At 40.2% G+C, this 16327-nt stretch overlaps 1 protein-coding gene across 1 annotated transcript; it reads right to left on the bottom strand.

The window, feature by feature from the left end:
- Nucleotides 1-33: 33 nt before the first annotated feature.
- Nucleotides 34-16099, bottom strand: LOC121529366 (probable ATP-dependent RNA helicase DDX17). The gene is made up of 13 exons (XM_041817154.1): nucleotides 15778-16099; nucleotides 15234-15393; nucleotides 14829-14925; nucleotides 14514-14647; nucleotides 14339-14404; nucleotides 13113-13254; nucleotides 12593-12753; nucleotides 12299-12471; nucleotides 12026-12136; nucleotides 11653-11714; nucleotides 11480-11539; nucleotides 5527-5760; nucleotides 34-4145 (listed from the first exon to the last, which is right to left on the bottom strand). The coding sequence occupies exons 1-13, from the start codon at nucleotides 15825-15827 to the stop codon at nucleotides 3664-3666; spliced, it is 1932 nt and encodes a 643-aa protein (XP_041673088.1). The 5' UTR covers nucleotides 15828-16099; the 3' UTR covers nucleotides 34-3663.
- Nucleotides 16100-16327: the final 228 nt, after the last annotated feature.

Raw genomic sequence — 16327 nt, forward strand, 5'->3', positions numbered from 1 at the left:
TAATTCAAGAGTGCAAAAAGATATGTTGAAGAACTTTATTAGCAAACTGTAAAAAGGACGCCACATTTTGCAAGAAAAATCCAAATCATCACAGCTGATAAACTCAAAATGGTTAGCTATCAGGTCTCAGATTTATCAGAAAACAAACTAGGGATGGAGATCAAAACCCACTTCAACAATGACCTGGTTCAGCACTTTTAAACCCAACAATCTGAGCTGATCAGTACTGCTGTTGAGCCTCTTGGGTAATGAATCAAGCTGAGATGTCATTTAAATTAAATCACTAGTGCTCAAATGTCTGCTGTTGTTGCAGAGCAGTCATCCTCCTCCGCTCAAGAACTTTGTAGCATGTCACTTAAGTTTCAAACATTAGTCCAATGTTGAAACTGGGAGGATAAGATCTAGTTAGCTACTTAAATAAGGTGTTGGGGTCAGGAAGTGGCGGATAGCCATTAGGAATGAATGGGAAAAAAATAATGTTAGTACTTTACAGCTCTAAATGGATCTCTACACTGCAATTATCCTCAGGAAATTTCTACATACATTGAGTACAATCCCTACACTTTGCAAGAAAAGTGATTTTTCCACAGTTTAACTGATTTCCCTGGCGTGCACACAGTCCTACAAATCTCAAAGCATTATCTAGTCAAATGAAGGGAATGTACTGAGCTTTAGCTTGAACATATTAAGAATTCCTTATTTTGTCACAAACATGCTTTTAGTTGAAACATGTGTTCTATCAACTGAATAAACCCTGCAGAGTAGAGGTGTTCAGTTTACAAATGAGCCTGTTCTATGAAAACGGCTCTTATTGTGCTAGAAGGGCGGGGTTATCCCAACTGCGGGCTGGTGACATCACCAGTCCACATATTTGCCCCGCCCACATTAAAACCCAGCCAGGAAAGAGGAGAAAAACTTTCTAATGGTCTTAATCCAAAATTCAGTCACATGTAGATCTCAGTTTTTTCACGTTTACAGCAACTGTATTCCAACTGTGTTAAGACATAAATTTTGGATTTCACTTTACAGGGTCTTTAAGTTTGTGATTTCTTTGTTTTTAAAAAAGTCTAGATTTAGATTGAGCCTTAGATGAAGGGAAACAAGAACTCATCCTATGCACAAATGTAATAAAAAAAAAAAAAAAAATTAGATTTTAGTTTCCAAGCTTGACTGATTAACTTTTTTGGAGGATTCGATTACAACTGATCTCTAAAGCCAATCAAACAGCTCCTCTTCAACTACACTAAAGCATCACAGCATTATCATAAAGGGTTTCAGTGTCAATAAAAATTATTGATCCCCATCCCTGGTTTATCCAAGCTTTACAAAGTCAATGCAAAACCTTAATCATAATCTTTGTCATGTAACCAAGATTAATCTAAAATAAAATAGTCAAAAGACAAAATAATGAGGAGAAACACTGTTTTTTTAACCTAATTTTGGTTAATATACAAGAGTTTTATTCTATTCAAAATGATCTTGTGGCATACAAAGTTTAAATGCAAAAATAAAGCTATTCGCTACAACAGGAGTCAGTAAACACAGTTATAAACTTCAGCACCTACCTTTGACAAACCTAAAGGAGAGAGCAGATTTAAATCACTCACAAAAAGAGGATCACGATACAAAAACAGTGTTCAAAAAGATCATAGTCTGTCAAACTCAAGAACTAACACTTCATTTGACTTGAAGCAAAGTCAAAATCACAAAGAGTTGGCCACTTTATGAACAAAAGCAAAACAAGCTTATAATCTAGGACCCAGGACTGAGCCCTAACAAAGATCACAGCATCAGTGTGACTGTAGAGGAAGGCTGTCATCACAATATCAGAATATTAAACTTAGATACAATAAAAATCAAAACCAAACAATGTCCATAACGCTTTGATACCACAGAAGCCCTAGATACAAGTTCAGGGTAATTTCTACTGTTCAGTTACTAAAAAATGAAGGCAAACTTGAGCTTTTGGGTTAAAAATATAACTTTTTAATGTTTTTTCTCTCCTATGCACCTGTCTGATTAAATAGATGTTTCTTTTTGTTTTTTAAAGATCCAGTAGTTTTTTTTTTCATTTTACTGAAGACCTACAAATATGGGGGGTCTTTGCATTAAACATCTATTTTGGGCATTCACATACCAAGTTGATTGCACTCCACGCCTGCATTTTACATCCTCAGTGATGACCTGCAACCAGAGCCAACATGCTAGTCCATTATGCAAACTACAGCCCTTATATTATTACATTGGCTCCTCAGTAGAGATAGATCAGACCCTTGATTTCCATCCTGACCCTCCCTGAGCCCATGAATGTTCTCTCCAAGCCCAGCCCAGCCCAGCCTGTCTCTTTAACTGTGTTTATGGGCCTGAGCCTGATTTTAACATTGTATTATTTTCAAAGAAGGGTTTTAACCTTCTCCTTAGTTTTGTTTTAACAACACAAATTTGTTCAGATAAGTTCTTAAAGAGCACAACATACAAGCATGTATTACAGACGTGGCTCTCTATTGTTAATGATGATCAGAGCAGTGAGGATGAGGAGCAGACGCGGAAACATCACTGTGCACTGGGTTTGTTGCTGCGTTTCCACCTGTGCATTATTGCTTGCTTTGCTTCCTCCTCCTCACTCGTCCTCAACTGCACTATTTATCTCTCTGCTCTCAGGGTTAAGCAGGATGGCAGCTCCACTTTTTAACAGCTTTTCTCCCTCTCTATATCAAAAATATACATTTAAGGAAAACAGTGATTTAAATAAACAGCGTGGTGTGGACTTTTTAAGAGCCTTTATATTCAGGAAACTTGACCAGTGGACCTGCAGCTCATAATTTGTGCAGTGGGTCTGCTCTGAGAGTAGTTGTTATGAAGTAGAAGCATAGAAAACTGGACATAGATAAAGGAAAAAAATCAAGGGAACTTTACCGAGATGCCATGTCTGGCAGGATGCCTTGACTCCCCTTGAGCCTGTCTCAGCCAGGGCCCAAGAGGATAGGAGGGGATCCTGGCCCAGCCAGGTTACAGGCCATGGGCCACATCGGGCAAGTCTAAGGCGAGGCTGAGAATCTGACCTCTACTCCTCAGGTTTACTGTTTATTTAATGCTAACAATAAGAATGAATTGGGTTGAATAAGCCATGAGGCAAGATGCTAGATTCACCTCTTTAACAGCTTTTCTCCCTACTTTTGTCAGAAAACTTGTCTTTAAAAGAAACAGTGATATTTCATTCAGAGATTAAATCCTGTGGGGTACTGGGTAGATTGCTCTTTTTTCTGAGTGGTTGGTGGTTTCCTTTTTGTTGTTCTAAAGACACAAATAAAGGTTAAATTGTACTTTTAGAAGCTGAAAGACTGGCTCTTATTACTGAGCTTGTTTACAGGCACAGCATGGCGGTGTGCAGATACACGCAGCATCTACACCTCCAAATCCAGCCGATGAACGCCCCCCAGATCACCTCGGTATGCAATCTGAGCTAGCAGTTATTAAATCACCCTCTGTATGCATTGCAACATCTCTGTGTTTATGGATTACTACTTGGTATACACATGCCCAAAACAAACATTTATCTGTGAATGCAAAGTCTTAGCGAAGGCAGAAATTGTGTCATCTTAAAATGTGGTATCATAAAAGTTAACAAAAAAGTTGACAACCTCAGAGTGGTGTGTGGTTTTGTTACTTTCTGCCTGACTGAGCTGGCGGAGGGGGTGCAAACTGGAAAGGTGAGTGTCCCATCAGGCCCATCATAGGCTGAGGAGGGTTAAACTGCTGGGCCATGAGAGGCTGGGGGCCTGACGGAGGAGGCAGAGCCTGACTGACTCCGCCTCCTGATCCAGAGCTGCTCCTTGAGCTGTTGTACTGACCGCTGCTGCTGCTGCTGTTGTTGTTGTTCTGATACTGGTTGTAGGAGTTGGAGGTGGAGTTGTAGCTGCGTCCTCCATCCCTGCTGCTGTTGTTGCTCCGGTCTCTGTAAGAAGAGGACGATGAAGACGAGCGGTCTCCGTCACGGTTGCTCCCTCCTCTGCCGTAGCCCCCGCTGCTCCGGCTGTCCTTGTTGCTGCTGCCTCCGCCCACAGAGCGCATCCGCCTGTCACACTCGTCCTGGTACATCAGGTTGGGATTGTTTGAGTTTGAGCCACGGAAACGAGGGCGACCACCTTCAGGAGAACGGATAAAACAGAGAGGGAGTCAAATAGCAGAAAAATGCTACAGCAGGCATTCAAATGAGAAGAATTAACTCCAGAATCTGAGGGGGAACTCATGTTTGACACCTTTATCTGAAAAACTGCTGAAGGATATGTGAATTTTTAGACAACAAGCAGGAGTTTTCTTTGTTATCTGATCATTTTAAAATTAAGTGATGTGATATTGTGTGCTAAAGACTTCTCTTTCTACTGCCAAAAAAAGTACTGATTTACACGATATGGACAAAAGTTTCAGCTGCCTGACCACCATACTGACAGGGACTCTAATGACATTATATTCATTTTGCAACTAAATCTTTTTATTATGCCATTTTCTAACATCTAAGGCTGGCCTTACACCAGAGGACTTTGCAAAAACTCTTAAGACTCTAAAAAGACAAACATCTGTGACCCTCTCACATCTAAAACACACACATTCGAAACCTGGGCGTCATCCTGGACTCCACCCTTTCCTTCCAGTCCCACATAAAATCTGTCACTAATTCCGCTTTCTGTCATCTCAAGAACATCCGACCATCACTTTAAGACCCCGTGGCAGAAACCCTCATTCACTCCTTCATAACCTCCCATCTAGGCTACTGCAATGGAGTCCTGTCCAGGGTACTGAGCAAAACCCTGGACAGGCTCCAGTTTGTCCAACACTCTGCTGCTAGACTTCTCACCCGCACTAGACCCTGGCAACACATCACTCCGACCCTCATCCACCTAACCGGCTCCCTATCCGGTCCTGCATCCGCCTCCTCACATACAAATCTCTCCATGCCCTAGCTCCTCAGTACCTTTCTGATCTCCTCCATCCATACACACCATCCCGCAACCTTTGGTCTTCAGACACTGGCCTACTTTCCATGCCCAAAACCAAACTCCAAACCTATGGAGACCGTGCAGCCCCCACCCTCTGGAACATTCTTCCTGCAGACATCCGTAGCGCTCCATCCCTGGACATTTTCAAAAAACGTCTCAAGCACCACCTGTTCACCACAGCCTACAGTCTTTATTAAACTACATTAAGCTTATACTTAGAAAATCCCAGTGGCAGTCTCCTGTCATGTCAGCCTGGAATGAATTGACAGACAAAACACACAGGTGTAGAGATCTGGGCAGAAATGTTTTTCAATCTCTTGAGTTCTGAGCAGTCATTCAGCAGCTCCAGATTGATCTACACTTGCGTTCATATTTTGAAGAATGAAGGAAATTAATTTTTTTTTTCATATTTTAGTCAAGAAAATTAACACAGATGTCTAACTTTCACCAAACCCTCAAAAGACACATCAGAATAAAACTAGCCCCCAGAAAGTGATTAACATCACATCAGCTCTCATATTTCTTTCACCTCCTCCGCCTCCTCGCCCGTTATCAACCAGCTGCAGCAGTTTAGGATTGATGGCCTGTCGGGCCTCCTCAAGAACACGGATCAGCTCGCGGGCCTGGCGGAGGTTCCCAGGAGTGAAGAAGGTGTAGGCAGTTCCTTTGTTGGTGCTGCGAGCCGTGCGGCCGATCCGGTGGATGTAGTCCTCCGATGAGTTGGGATAATCATAATTGATGACAAACTTGACATCCTCCACATCTTCAGAGTCACAGCAGTGATGTGAGATGGGGAGAAACAAAGAAATAGGTTTAAATAAAACCAGCACTGGCTGAGGGATTAATCAATTTTCTTCATTCATGAATTTGAGGTGTTGTGCTTTTAAACTGAGCGGATTCAGACAGACAATACCTGCAAAACACCTGCAATCTCCTGAGATTATCACTTACCTTTGAAGCCATGATGGACATGTACAGTGCACTAAAGGTGATGGATTACTTACCATAATCATAAAAATGGGCTCAGAAGTCTTGCATAGCAATGCATTTAAGTAATTTAAGTGCATCCAAAGCTACAAATCAAACGAATACTTGGATGAAAATGCCTTTTGCATTCCAATAAAGAGAATGTTGGGCGAAATCTGAATTATTAAGGGGAAGTGACCCTAGATTTAAGCCTTATTGGGGACACTTTAGCAAAAGAATGATTTGACAGAGTGAAGGGATTTACTAATTGATCATTTAAGTTGAGCTGTTTCAGAGAAAAATAAATCAAAGGTCTGTTTCTCATTACAAAGAGCTCAGAATCTCTGCTGATTGGAGGGAAAGAGTCATGCTGGAAGCATCATGATGAACGTTGCTGCAGCAGAATACAAGGGGAGTGGGGGTAGAGTACTTACCCTGTGATATGGATTTAATGAAGGATGATAAAGGTATACCTTGTTTTCCCTCGCTTGTCGCCAGTCCTGGGAGGTCAGCAGGGGTGAGGGTGAGCATGCAATACAAAGACAGCTCCTTTTCCCACCACCTCACTCCTCCACGACGCTCCCAAAGCTGGAAACTGACGGGGATCAGAGACAAGCTCGATCACGCCCTACTCTAACATTCAACTTATTGTGACTGGTGACATTACAGCTGGGTCATGCTGCTTTACACCAGGGAAGATGGACCTTTACTTGATAGAAATAAGCTCTTAATAGAGGACCTAACTAAAACATAGGATCAGACATAAGTGGCATAGCAGGGAGAGGTTCTTTTAAGTGCTGGTCTCTGATTTGTGCCTCCAGGTCACCTCCAACAAATGCAACTTTTACTTTATCATGACGTCTGATCCAAGCTGTCTATTAGAGTTTCTTATATATAGAGATTCTGATAACAGATTTGGAAATACATCTGATACTGCTTAAAATGCAGGTATCGTTATTGGCGAGTACATGAGTTTATGCACCGATCCAATACCATATGCTTTAACTTTATATTTTACTTCATTTAGCCATGCTAACCATAGACATAATATACGCTGACGCCACATTGGCCAGTGGGCTGTATGTCAACGCCACCATTTTGCCAGAGGCATTCCTAGGCAAGATGCCTCACTCCTGTGCTCCTGCACTAATAGATGCACAGAAGAGACAAGATCACATTGGATAACATTTCATGAGTAAGTTAAACCGTTTTTTTTCCGTCGTATTTGGCTAGAATAACAACACATTCAGAGCCAGTTTCCCTAACGTTGTTGTTAAGTGGATTAATATCTGCGGTTAAGCTAGTTTTTCAACCTTTGCCTAACTGTTATTTTGTTTCCAGGAGAGAGGGATGACTCGATCGCTGTAAGTAAAAGATTCGACGTTAAACGTATCATAGAGAAAGATTAAAATATCCAAATAAACAGTGTAACTGTATAGATACAGATTATTATTATTATTACTATAATATACAGTATATATATATACACATGTATATACTGTATAGTAACTCAACAATGGCATATTATTGTGAAAATACTAATTTACTTAAATTTTCTATGAGCATGTGTGTCATTTAAGTTCTAAAAAGCAAGACACACTGACACACCTCCAGTTGCATTATGTTAATACTTGAATTATCTACTTTTTTGGCTCTCTGATGGTCATTTTGAATCATTAAATTAATCAAAATTTCTATTAATCAAAAAATATACCTGTAAACCACTTCATATATAAACTACTCATTACCAACACTTAAATGTAAACGTGTGTTTTTCAAATCAGAAAACCCTCAATCCCTCATATACTTACATTTGTTTATGGAACGGTCTTGCCTCTAGTAATATGGCGGACATGTTGACGTATAGCGGCAGCGGGCAAACACAGTCAATCAGGCGTCTACTTTTATTATGTCTATGATGCTAACTGTTAGCACTAAAACCACCGTCATTTATTACCACTAGCTTGAATGCTAACCCTTTGTAAGGGTCTGTCAGCCGTTGGCAGGCTGTTCCATCATCACATGATGCTGCCTGATAAGAGTATAAAGGAAAACAACGTTAATGTCACATAAATGCTGTACATTATGATTCTATTTGTTGAGCCACGTTCTGAGTCAAATACAAGTCTAAAATAATCTGCTAGCCTGCACAGTCAGTCTGGAAAGTTCACACCGGTGTCGGATCAGCACTCTGTATCAGGAGGTACCCAACACCTTGGTATCGGAATTGGAATTGGGAGGGAAAAATGGTATCTGAACATCTCTGCTGTCTATAAAAGAGCCCAGCTTTTTAAGCTTAGTAAAAAGAAACAGACACTGAGGAGAAGATGCTACTGTTTTTGTAAGAGGGGTCTGAGACAGGACTCTGCAGGGGAATTTGAGTCCTTACGGCCTGTGGTGGTCCTCATGAAGGTATAGGGATTTAAAGTTGGTAAGGTGTTTACAGACTGGACTGGTGTTTAGGTTTGATGGATACAAAGACAAAATGGTCCGAGTGTTAAAAACGAAGGGGCTGAAAGCACATAGAAGAGTTGGGGAATAAAAGACAAAAGAATGAAAGTAGGAGAAAGGTTAGGAGTTCTCTGAAGAAAATCAGATGATAAAACAGCAAATATAGAGTAAAAGAGACATTAAGAGAATGAGAAAAGGAGATAGAGAATAATAGACACACAGAGGTACAGCAGGAGAATGACAGATGAAGTGTAAAAGGACAGAGAAGAAGAGGAGTGAAAGCAGGGGAAACCGATTATAGAGAGGTGGCTCCTCCAGGCCAGGACTCCTGCCAGCCAGGACCAGACATGACGTCCGCGGAGGGAGAGGCCGGCCGCCACAGCCAGTGGTGGGGGGTGTCAGGGGCTGGCATCGGGGGGCAGTTTAGAGGGGAGCCTCCAGCATAGCCGTCCATGCTCGGCTTTGGTTGGTTTTTCCACTCTCAATCCTGGCAGCTGTGTCTTTTTCTGTCTTCTTGTAACGCACCACATTTATCTCAGCTTCTCCAAAACAAAGTTTAATTTTACTGTTTGAATAAATCCTAAATGACTAGAAATGCTCCTGTTTGAAGTTTTTTGTTTAAATTTATAAAAATTGCAAGGGAACTCCTGCAAACTTTAAAAACTGCAATTTTAGTGCCATAACATTGCCAATATGGTTGCCAAATTTGGACAGTGCTCTTGTTCTTTCTCTCAGTGCAGTTATTGGTTTAAAAATATGGCTTTATATTAGATTTATTTTTATTTTTGGCACTTTTATGATTTATAAATTGTTGAATTCACAGATTAAACCTTTTTATAACAAATGATGTGAAGAACTATTCATAGTTTGTACAGCCTTGTAGTCTTTAACAGGATAGCAGCATCTCCTGAGGGACTAAAAAGTTTAAAGGGTAATGTCACTAAAAAAATGGTGGTGCGTCACTGTGACGATGGCATGGACGAGGGGAGTGCACCCTCCTCCGTACCCCCCTCTTCGCCCCCCTCTCCTGACAGCCGCCCCCGACCCCGGGATCAAATTTGGAAGCCCAGCAGCACCCCGCACTCGCCCCCCCCACCTCCTCGCCGCCTGGAAGGGTGGGGGGGGTCAGTTTTGTTTGCGGGCTGTGGAGATGGCTGTTTCTGGGACTGATTAATCAGGCCGTCTCTCTCCCAGACTCAGCTTTCGATTAGTCATGCCTAGGTCCGGCTGCAGGCTCCGAGGGCCTGTGTGCTTCTAGTTGCCGGAGGAGAGACTTGGAAACAACAAACAAACAAAAACAAAATGAAAAGAAAACAAATGAACACAGAATTAGGTTAAAGGTTGATTTCCGTCGTGTAAGGGGCTGCCTCTATATCCGCACCCCTTACATCTAAACACTTCATTCTACATCACTTATCCTCATCTTTACGTTTTCTTTAAAGAGGCCAAAATATCAACAGGGAACTCTACTTTAACTTATTTAAATAACTAACTATGTTTGTGTTATAGAAAAGCAACTCTCGATATGTTTGTTACTGATCCATCTAAAACATGCAGCAGAAATAAGCCCCTTTCACACATGCAATGCAGCACTGAGTTGCAGAGCGTTGTAGCAGCTGGTTGGTATCTACAGTGTTCTCCGTGCAAGATTGCATGCCTCAGAAATTAACAATGACTTTATTAGGACTCTTGATTTTGTTCTGCATAAGCAGAGATCATTTAAGCAGTCTAGCAATAAAGTACATGAAATGATATTATCCTGTTTACGATATGACCACTGCTGTTATTTTACCCTGGCTGTAGATTTAAGTGACACAATTTAATTATCTCCAAATCATAGTGTTGGTCCTGTTTTGCATACACTTTCTAACCATTTTAGAATTAGCACACTTTATTTTCTGCCATTAGTCTGTTCACAAACAATCAGACATGAAGAGAAGCATCTGGCTACAGATCCTCCTCCCGCAGATCACTACTGTTAAATGCTGCCTCTGTCAGAACGGACGTGACGTTTTTATATTCGACTTCATTCCTAAACAAAGTCTACCACCTTTTTCCATGAAATAACCGCATAGCAAACATTACAGACCAAGCGACATTTCATACATGAAACTAGGGCTAAACAATTTGCAAAAATAATCTAATTGTGATTTTTCCCCAATATTGCGATTGAATATACGATTATTCTTGGGTCAAGCTTGTGTATTTTTCGACAAATTCGAGCAAAAAATAATTCCTTGAATAAGGCCATGTGTATTGAAAACAATGAAATTATTTCAGAAGCAATTAATCCATAGTCGCATGAATCTGAATGTGGGGGTGCAACAAGCTTTAAGCTATAAAGGAGGCAGCTGGGGTGGAGGAGGTGAAGCTGGCTACCAGCTGATTGCAGCTTCAGTTTTGTTTAGAATGAGCTTACTATTTTTGCTCATATGTCAAATTTGATGCCATTTGCTTTGATTAAGGACATTAGCATTTTTATGTCACTCATTTTGGTTAAGAAAAACATACATAGAACACGAAAGGGAGGGTTTTTGTAAACCGTTATAAACAATGACACTTGAATGTTTGCATAATGTGCATAAAATCTCTGCCACTGCAAAAAAACTGTATTAAACTGGTATTTTTAAACATTTGAAGTTAAAGAAATATTGCAACTTCTACAATTTGTAAATTGCAGCAGGCCATACTGCAATTTAATCTAATTTGCGATTAATTGCCCAGCCCTACACGAAACAGAAAGAACTGGCTCCCACTAGTTTTGTTACCTTTGGCTAGAACAGAATCTTACAACCAAGGTAACAATCAAACTAAACTTTCCTGCTATGAATGTTTCTGATCATTTGCTGCTGTTAACACAGGCAGTCCACATGGACAGAATGGAAATTTTCAGTACTAAAGTGCATATGTGAAAGGGGCTAATCATGCCGTTTTTAATCTGCATTCTTCAAAGATTCTCTAATATTTTGCATAAAGTGTACCCTATGTCCTGGTACACAAATAGGATTCTATATGGTAATAAATTAGGATGCTATTTTCTTTGCACTTGAGCGGACTGAACATACCCAAACCACGTGAGGCCACATCAGTAGCGATGAGGATCGGAGCTTTGCCGCTTCTAAACTCTAAAACACGACACAAGAGTATGTGATTAAGTGCTGAACTTCAAGAGTAAATGAAAAGAAACAATATTTTTACACTGCCAATCAGTGTTAATTAGTCAGTGTGTTTGGTGTACCTGTTAAAACCCAGTCTCTCTCTGGCTGGCTCTTATCACCATGAATGCACATTGCTGGCCACCTACCAAACGTAAAAGCAGCACTTTACATAAATGATCACCTTGATCAAGCCAGGAAATATGACCTCAAGACCTGTTAGCATGCAACTTGCATGATCCAATCACAGATAGCTATCAGAAACAAATAAACAAGGTTTTACCAGGTCTTATTAAAGAAAATGCATTCAAGTCTGTATGTGAACCTTTTGATTCAGACTGAGGATGGCAATGATCATGCATGGAGGCTTAAATCACAGATAAACTGAAGCCTTGTTAACTATAGTGTAAATTTGATATTTAAGATCATGTTGGACAATACTTTTTTCTAACTCACCCGTCCCGTCTCATCCTGCGTGTGAGGTCATCACATCGCTTCTTTGTCTCCACAAAGATGATGGTTTTGTTCTCTTTCTCAGCCATAATCTCCTCCATGAGCTGGATCAGTCTGAGGAAGGAAAACTCCAATTACCACCAGATGCCAAACAACTTCCTCTATCAAATTAAGTACAAAAAGATATTATGAAAGATGCAGACATAAGAGATAAAGAGGAAAATAACACAAACCAAACCAACTGTGATAAAGCAGGGAAAGAGATAATGATCTTACTTGTTGTCCTTCTCATTCTCCATACACACGTCGACTATCTGGAGGATGTTGTGGTTGGCGCTGAGCTCCAGGGCTCCAACATTGATTTGGACATACTCTTTTAAGAAGTCCTCTGCCAGCTGGCGAACCTCTTTAGGCCAGGTTGCACTCCACATCAGGGTCTGTCTGTCCGGCTGCACAAAGAGAACACAAATATAACACATGAATGATGACAGATATTAGAGTGACTACATCCTGCATCAATGAAAGGATAAATGATATCTTAAATTAATGAAATCATAAAGCGAGCCTCACCCTGATCTGGTCAACAATCTTTCTAATCTGTGGTTCAAAGCCCATGTCCAGCATGCGGTCTGCTTCATCCAGAACTAAGTAGGTGCAGCGCCGCAGGTTTGTTTTTCCAGCTTCAAGAAAGTCAATGAGACGACCCGGAGTGGCAATGCAGATCTCAACACCTGGAAGAGATGATGTTGTCATGTTTCTCTATACTGTATAAGGAAAATAGACTTGAACTTGTATAGCACCTTACTAGTCATCTGACTATTCAAAGGGCTTTTACACGGCAAGTCACACCAACCCATTCTCACACTGGTGGCAGAGGTTGCTATGGAGAATTGGCCATCACTTTTAGTTAATCCCATGTGAATGCACTGACGAAGCAGAGTCAGTGACTGTAGGACAGCCAACTACTGAGCCACAGCTGCCCCATAACATATGATTCACACAATGTCAACTATAGATTGATCTAACATAAGTTTAGGTTATTCAGCTTTCTGAGAAACTTCCACAAGATATTAAACACTAAATACTTCACCTCTCTCCAGGTCTCTGATCTGAGGTCCTTTTGGAGCACCTCCATACACACAGGTACTTTTGATGCGGGATGATTTCCCGTAGTCGTACGCCACCTGCTGGACTTGCTGTGCCAGTTCTCGTGTTGGGGCTAGAACCAAGCACTGCAGAAAAGCCATAAAACGCCATAGTAATACACCATTAGTATGGTTGTCAAAATCTTAAATGCCCTCATACATTTGACATCACATATTTCAAAATTCTTTGCTTTGTTCTTGCCAGAGGAGACCCACCTTACCACAGATTTTCAAGAGACACAGCAGCCCTGTCACACTGTAAAATATCTGTAGTGTAACTAGATATAGTGTGGGCCAATACAGAGACTTTTGAAGGGTTACATTTAACTCTATATGAGTTTCATTAACACTGTCAATTTTGCTGTGTATTTTATTTTTACTGTACAGCTCATCAGTAGGTACTTAATACTCTATACTTAAAGTCAACTTTAAATCAAATACTTTTTACTTTGACTTGAGGTGATGATTGTATTTTTTGATCGGTGGTTGTATTTTTACATAAGTAAATGCTTACCATAATACCTGTACTTTAACTAGAGTACAATAGTCATGTAGATTTTCTACCTCTGGTCTAAACCCACCAGATGAGACCCTACTGGTTCAAATAACAGTGTTTCTAAGTATCAAAGATTAAAAAAATAAATAAATTAAAAAAAAAAAAAAAAACGACTAAGCTTACTAGCTTTTGATACTTTTTGATCCACTGGCTCTCCAGACTCAAGATTATACAATCTCCTTTATTTTCATGATTAACAGTCTGAAAAGCACCAAAATTATTTTTAAAACTCCAGAAATTCAGTCTATTTTTTTAATGGAAGGTTCCTCAAATGAGAGAACAGTGTATCTGAACTGTGCAGATCTGCAACTTTTTCAAAAAATCTCTTTCATTGCGTTTAAACACTTTCAAAAGTGTACAGGAATTTGTCTGCATTTTTTGATAATGAGAAACATTGCATTACCGAATACTGGGTGTTTGGGACTTCTATATTTGTTGCCGTGGTGTCGGAAGGGTTTCAGTTTTGTTTGACTTTTTAATAGGATCAAATCTTTGCTAAAAGATCTAGGATCATGACAACCTGATAAGACAGATTCCTGTCATGTTAAGATAGGTTTTAATATCATTATCATAAACTCTGATATTCTTAATAAGAAGACATTCAGTATCACGTACGATTGGTCCGTCTCCTCGCTCCAGGTAAGGCTGATGGTTGATGTGCACGATGGCTGGCAGGAGATACTGGCGAGAAAAATGAAGTAAGATCAGTGGATTGTGATTGCTGTGTATTTTATCAGTATGTCTTGTGTTTTTTTTCATGTGTGCATGGGCAGAGAAGGATTTTTCTCACCGATAAAGTCTTTCCAGAACCGGTCTGAGCGATTCCCACCATGTCTCTGCCGCTGAGGGCCAAAGGGAAACCTTGAGCCTGGATGGGCGTGGGCTCCTTGAAATTTTGCTGCACTAGCACATCCATTACATATTCTACATGGAGAGACAGAAACATGAAACCCTACATATTTCTCTTTAATTTCTATAAACTGTACTATACTATACTTCTCTATTCTTTCAAGAGAACTAAGTAAATTTGTATGGAGATTTGAGGCTATGGCTATATAGTTCATAAGTGTTGCAAATGTAGATATTGATTTGTGTGTGTGCTTACGAGGAAACTGAGCCTGATGGAAGCTGATAATTGGTTTTGGGCATCCTGAACCACGAACAGTGATTTCTTTCTTCCTGCGGTAATCTTCAAGATCATACTTAAAGAACAAAACATCAACAGAGTGTTAAAGAAACAGAAAAACTGAAGAAGATGGGTTAAAGGTGCATCATGCAAAACATCTCAAAAACATCAGCCAAAGGGGGAGGAATATGCCAGAACACAAATAAGTCTATTAAATCACAACATTTTCACCAGGATTATTCATCGGGTTATTGGTTTTGGGAGTCATACACCTAAAGTTGTTACAAAAAAACTGTATGATGTGTGTCAGTGGTGTTATAAAGGTATTAACATCCCTTATATCCATGTAGAAGTTTAAAAATCAGGTACTGTAACAAACCCTACCTGTCCCATTCTCTGCACCTCAGGGTGTTCAGTATAAAAGTTTTTCTCAAACTTTGGCAGCTCGTCCAGGTCCCATCTCTTCTTTCTTAAGCGATCTCCAGGATTTCCAAACTTTCTCCCTTGGGATGGTCCCCCTCTACTCGACCCGAAACGAGGACTTCTGCAAGCAAAAGAAATTTGTGTATCTGGAGAAGATGCCACCTCAACTTTTGAATTTGCATAAAAACTGAAACAAAAGGCCGGGCTTTAAAAAGAGGTTTTAATGTGTATATATTGCATGTGTATAATCTATGCATTTCTTTACTATTCTCTTGATTTACTAGCGTGCATAATTGTACAATGCAGTAATTCAGTTGAACTTCAATAAAATACAGTTACCCTATCATCTGTTGTGGAAATATTACCATTGTTATCACAGTTTATCTTCATCGCTGCAGGTAGAACAACGCCTAACAACTAACATGGTGCTAACATTACCTCTTATGTTATTTGCTCACTTAAAACAACACCAACAGTAATATTTTTGAGCAGCTTTATTCTTTACCCTCTGTCACGTCCACGGTCTCGATCCCTGTCTCCATATGAACCTCTCATTTTGAGAAAAATCGATTTTAAAGACGCGAAAATCAGTTGTTTATCTTATCTTAGCCTTAGCTCAGAGGGCCTTGCTGCTACCGTGGTCTGGAGACCTTTCTAGGACTCCTCCGTTAATATATTTAGCCTTTTTGAAAAATAAAAGAAGCTTATTAAAAATATGAAAGTCCCAATATTTCTGGTTTGATAAACTTAAACGGAACTTAAACAGCAAAGTGAAACAGCTAGCTTAATGCTATGTTGTTGTTGTTGATGCTCAGCCGGCGACCGGAAACCGCTGTGAGTGGCTGGCGGCTTAATAAGTCCCGCCCCTAATTAGGAATGACGTAATCTCTTAAAGGCCCATTCCACTTTTTTAATCGAAAATACTCACTGTCAAAGTGTAATTCAACTGGGTGTAGACATACGAACTATACATGTTTATTCGTTATTCAATTATTTTAACTATTTAACCATAACACCGCACTCTATTCTCAGATGCATTTTATCTGTTTCATTGT

This window comes from Cheilinus undulatus, linkage group 21 (assembly GCF_018320785.1).
Source record: "Cheilinus undulatus linkage group 21, ASM1832078v1, whole genome shotgun sequence".
NCBI classification, from domain to species: Eukaryota; Metazoa; Chordata; class Actinopteri; order Labriformes; family Labridae; genus Cheilinus; species Cheilinus undulatus.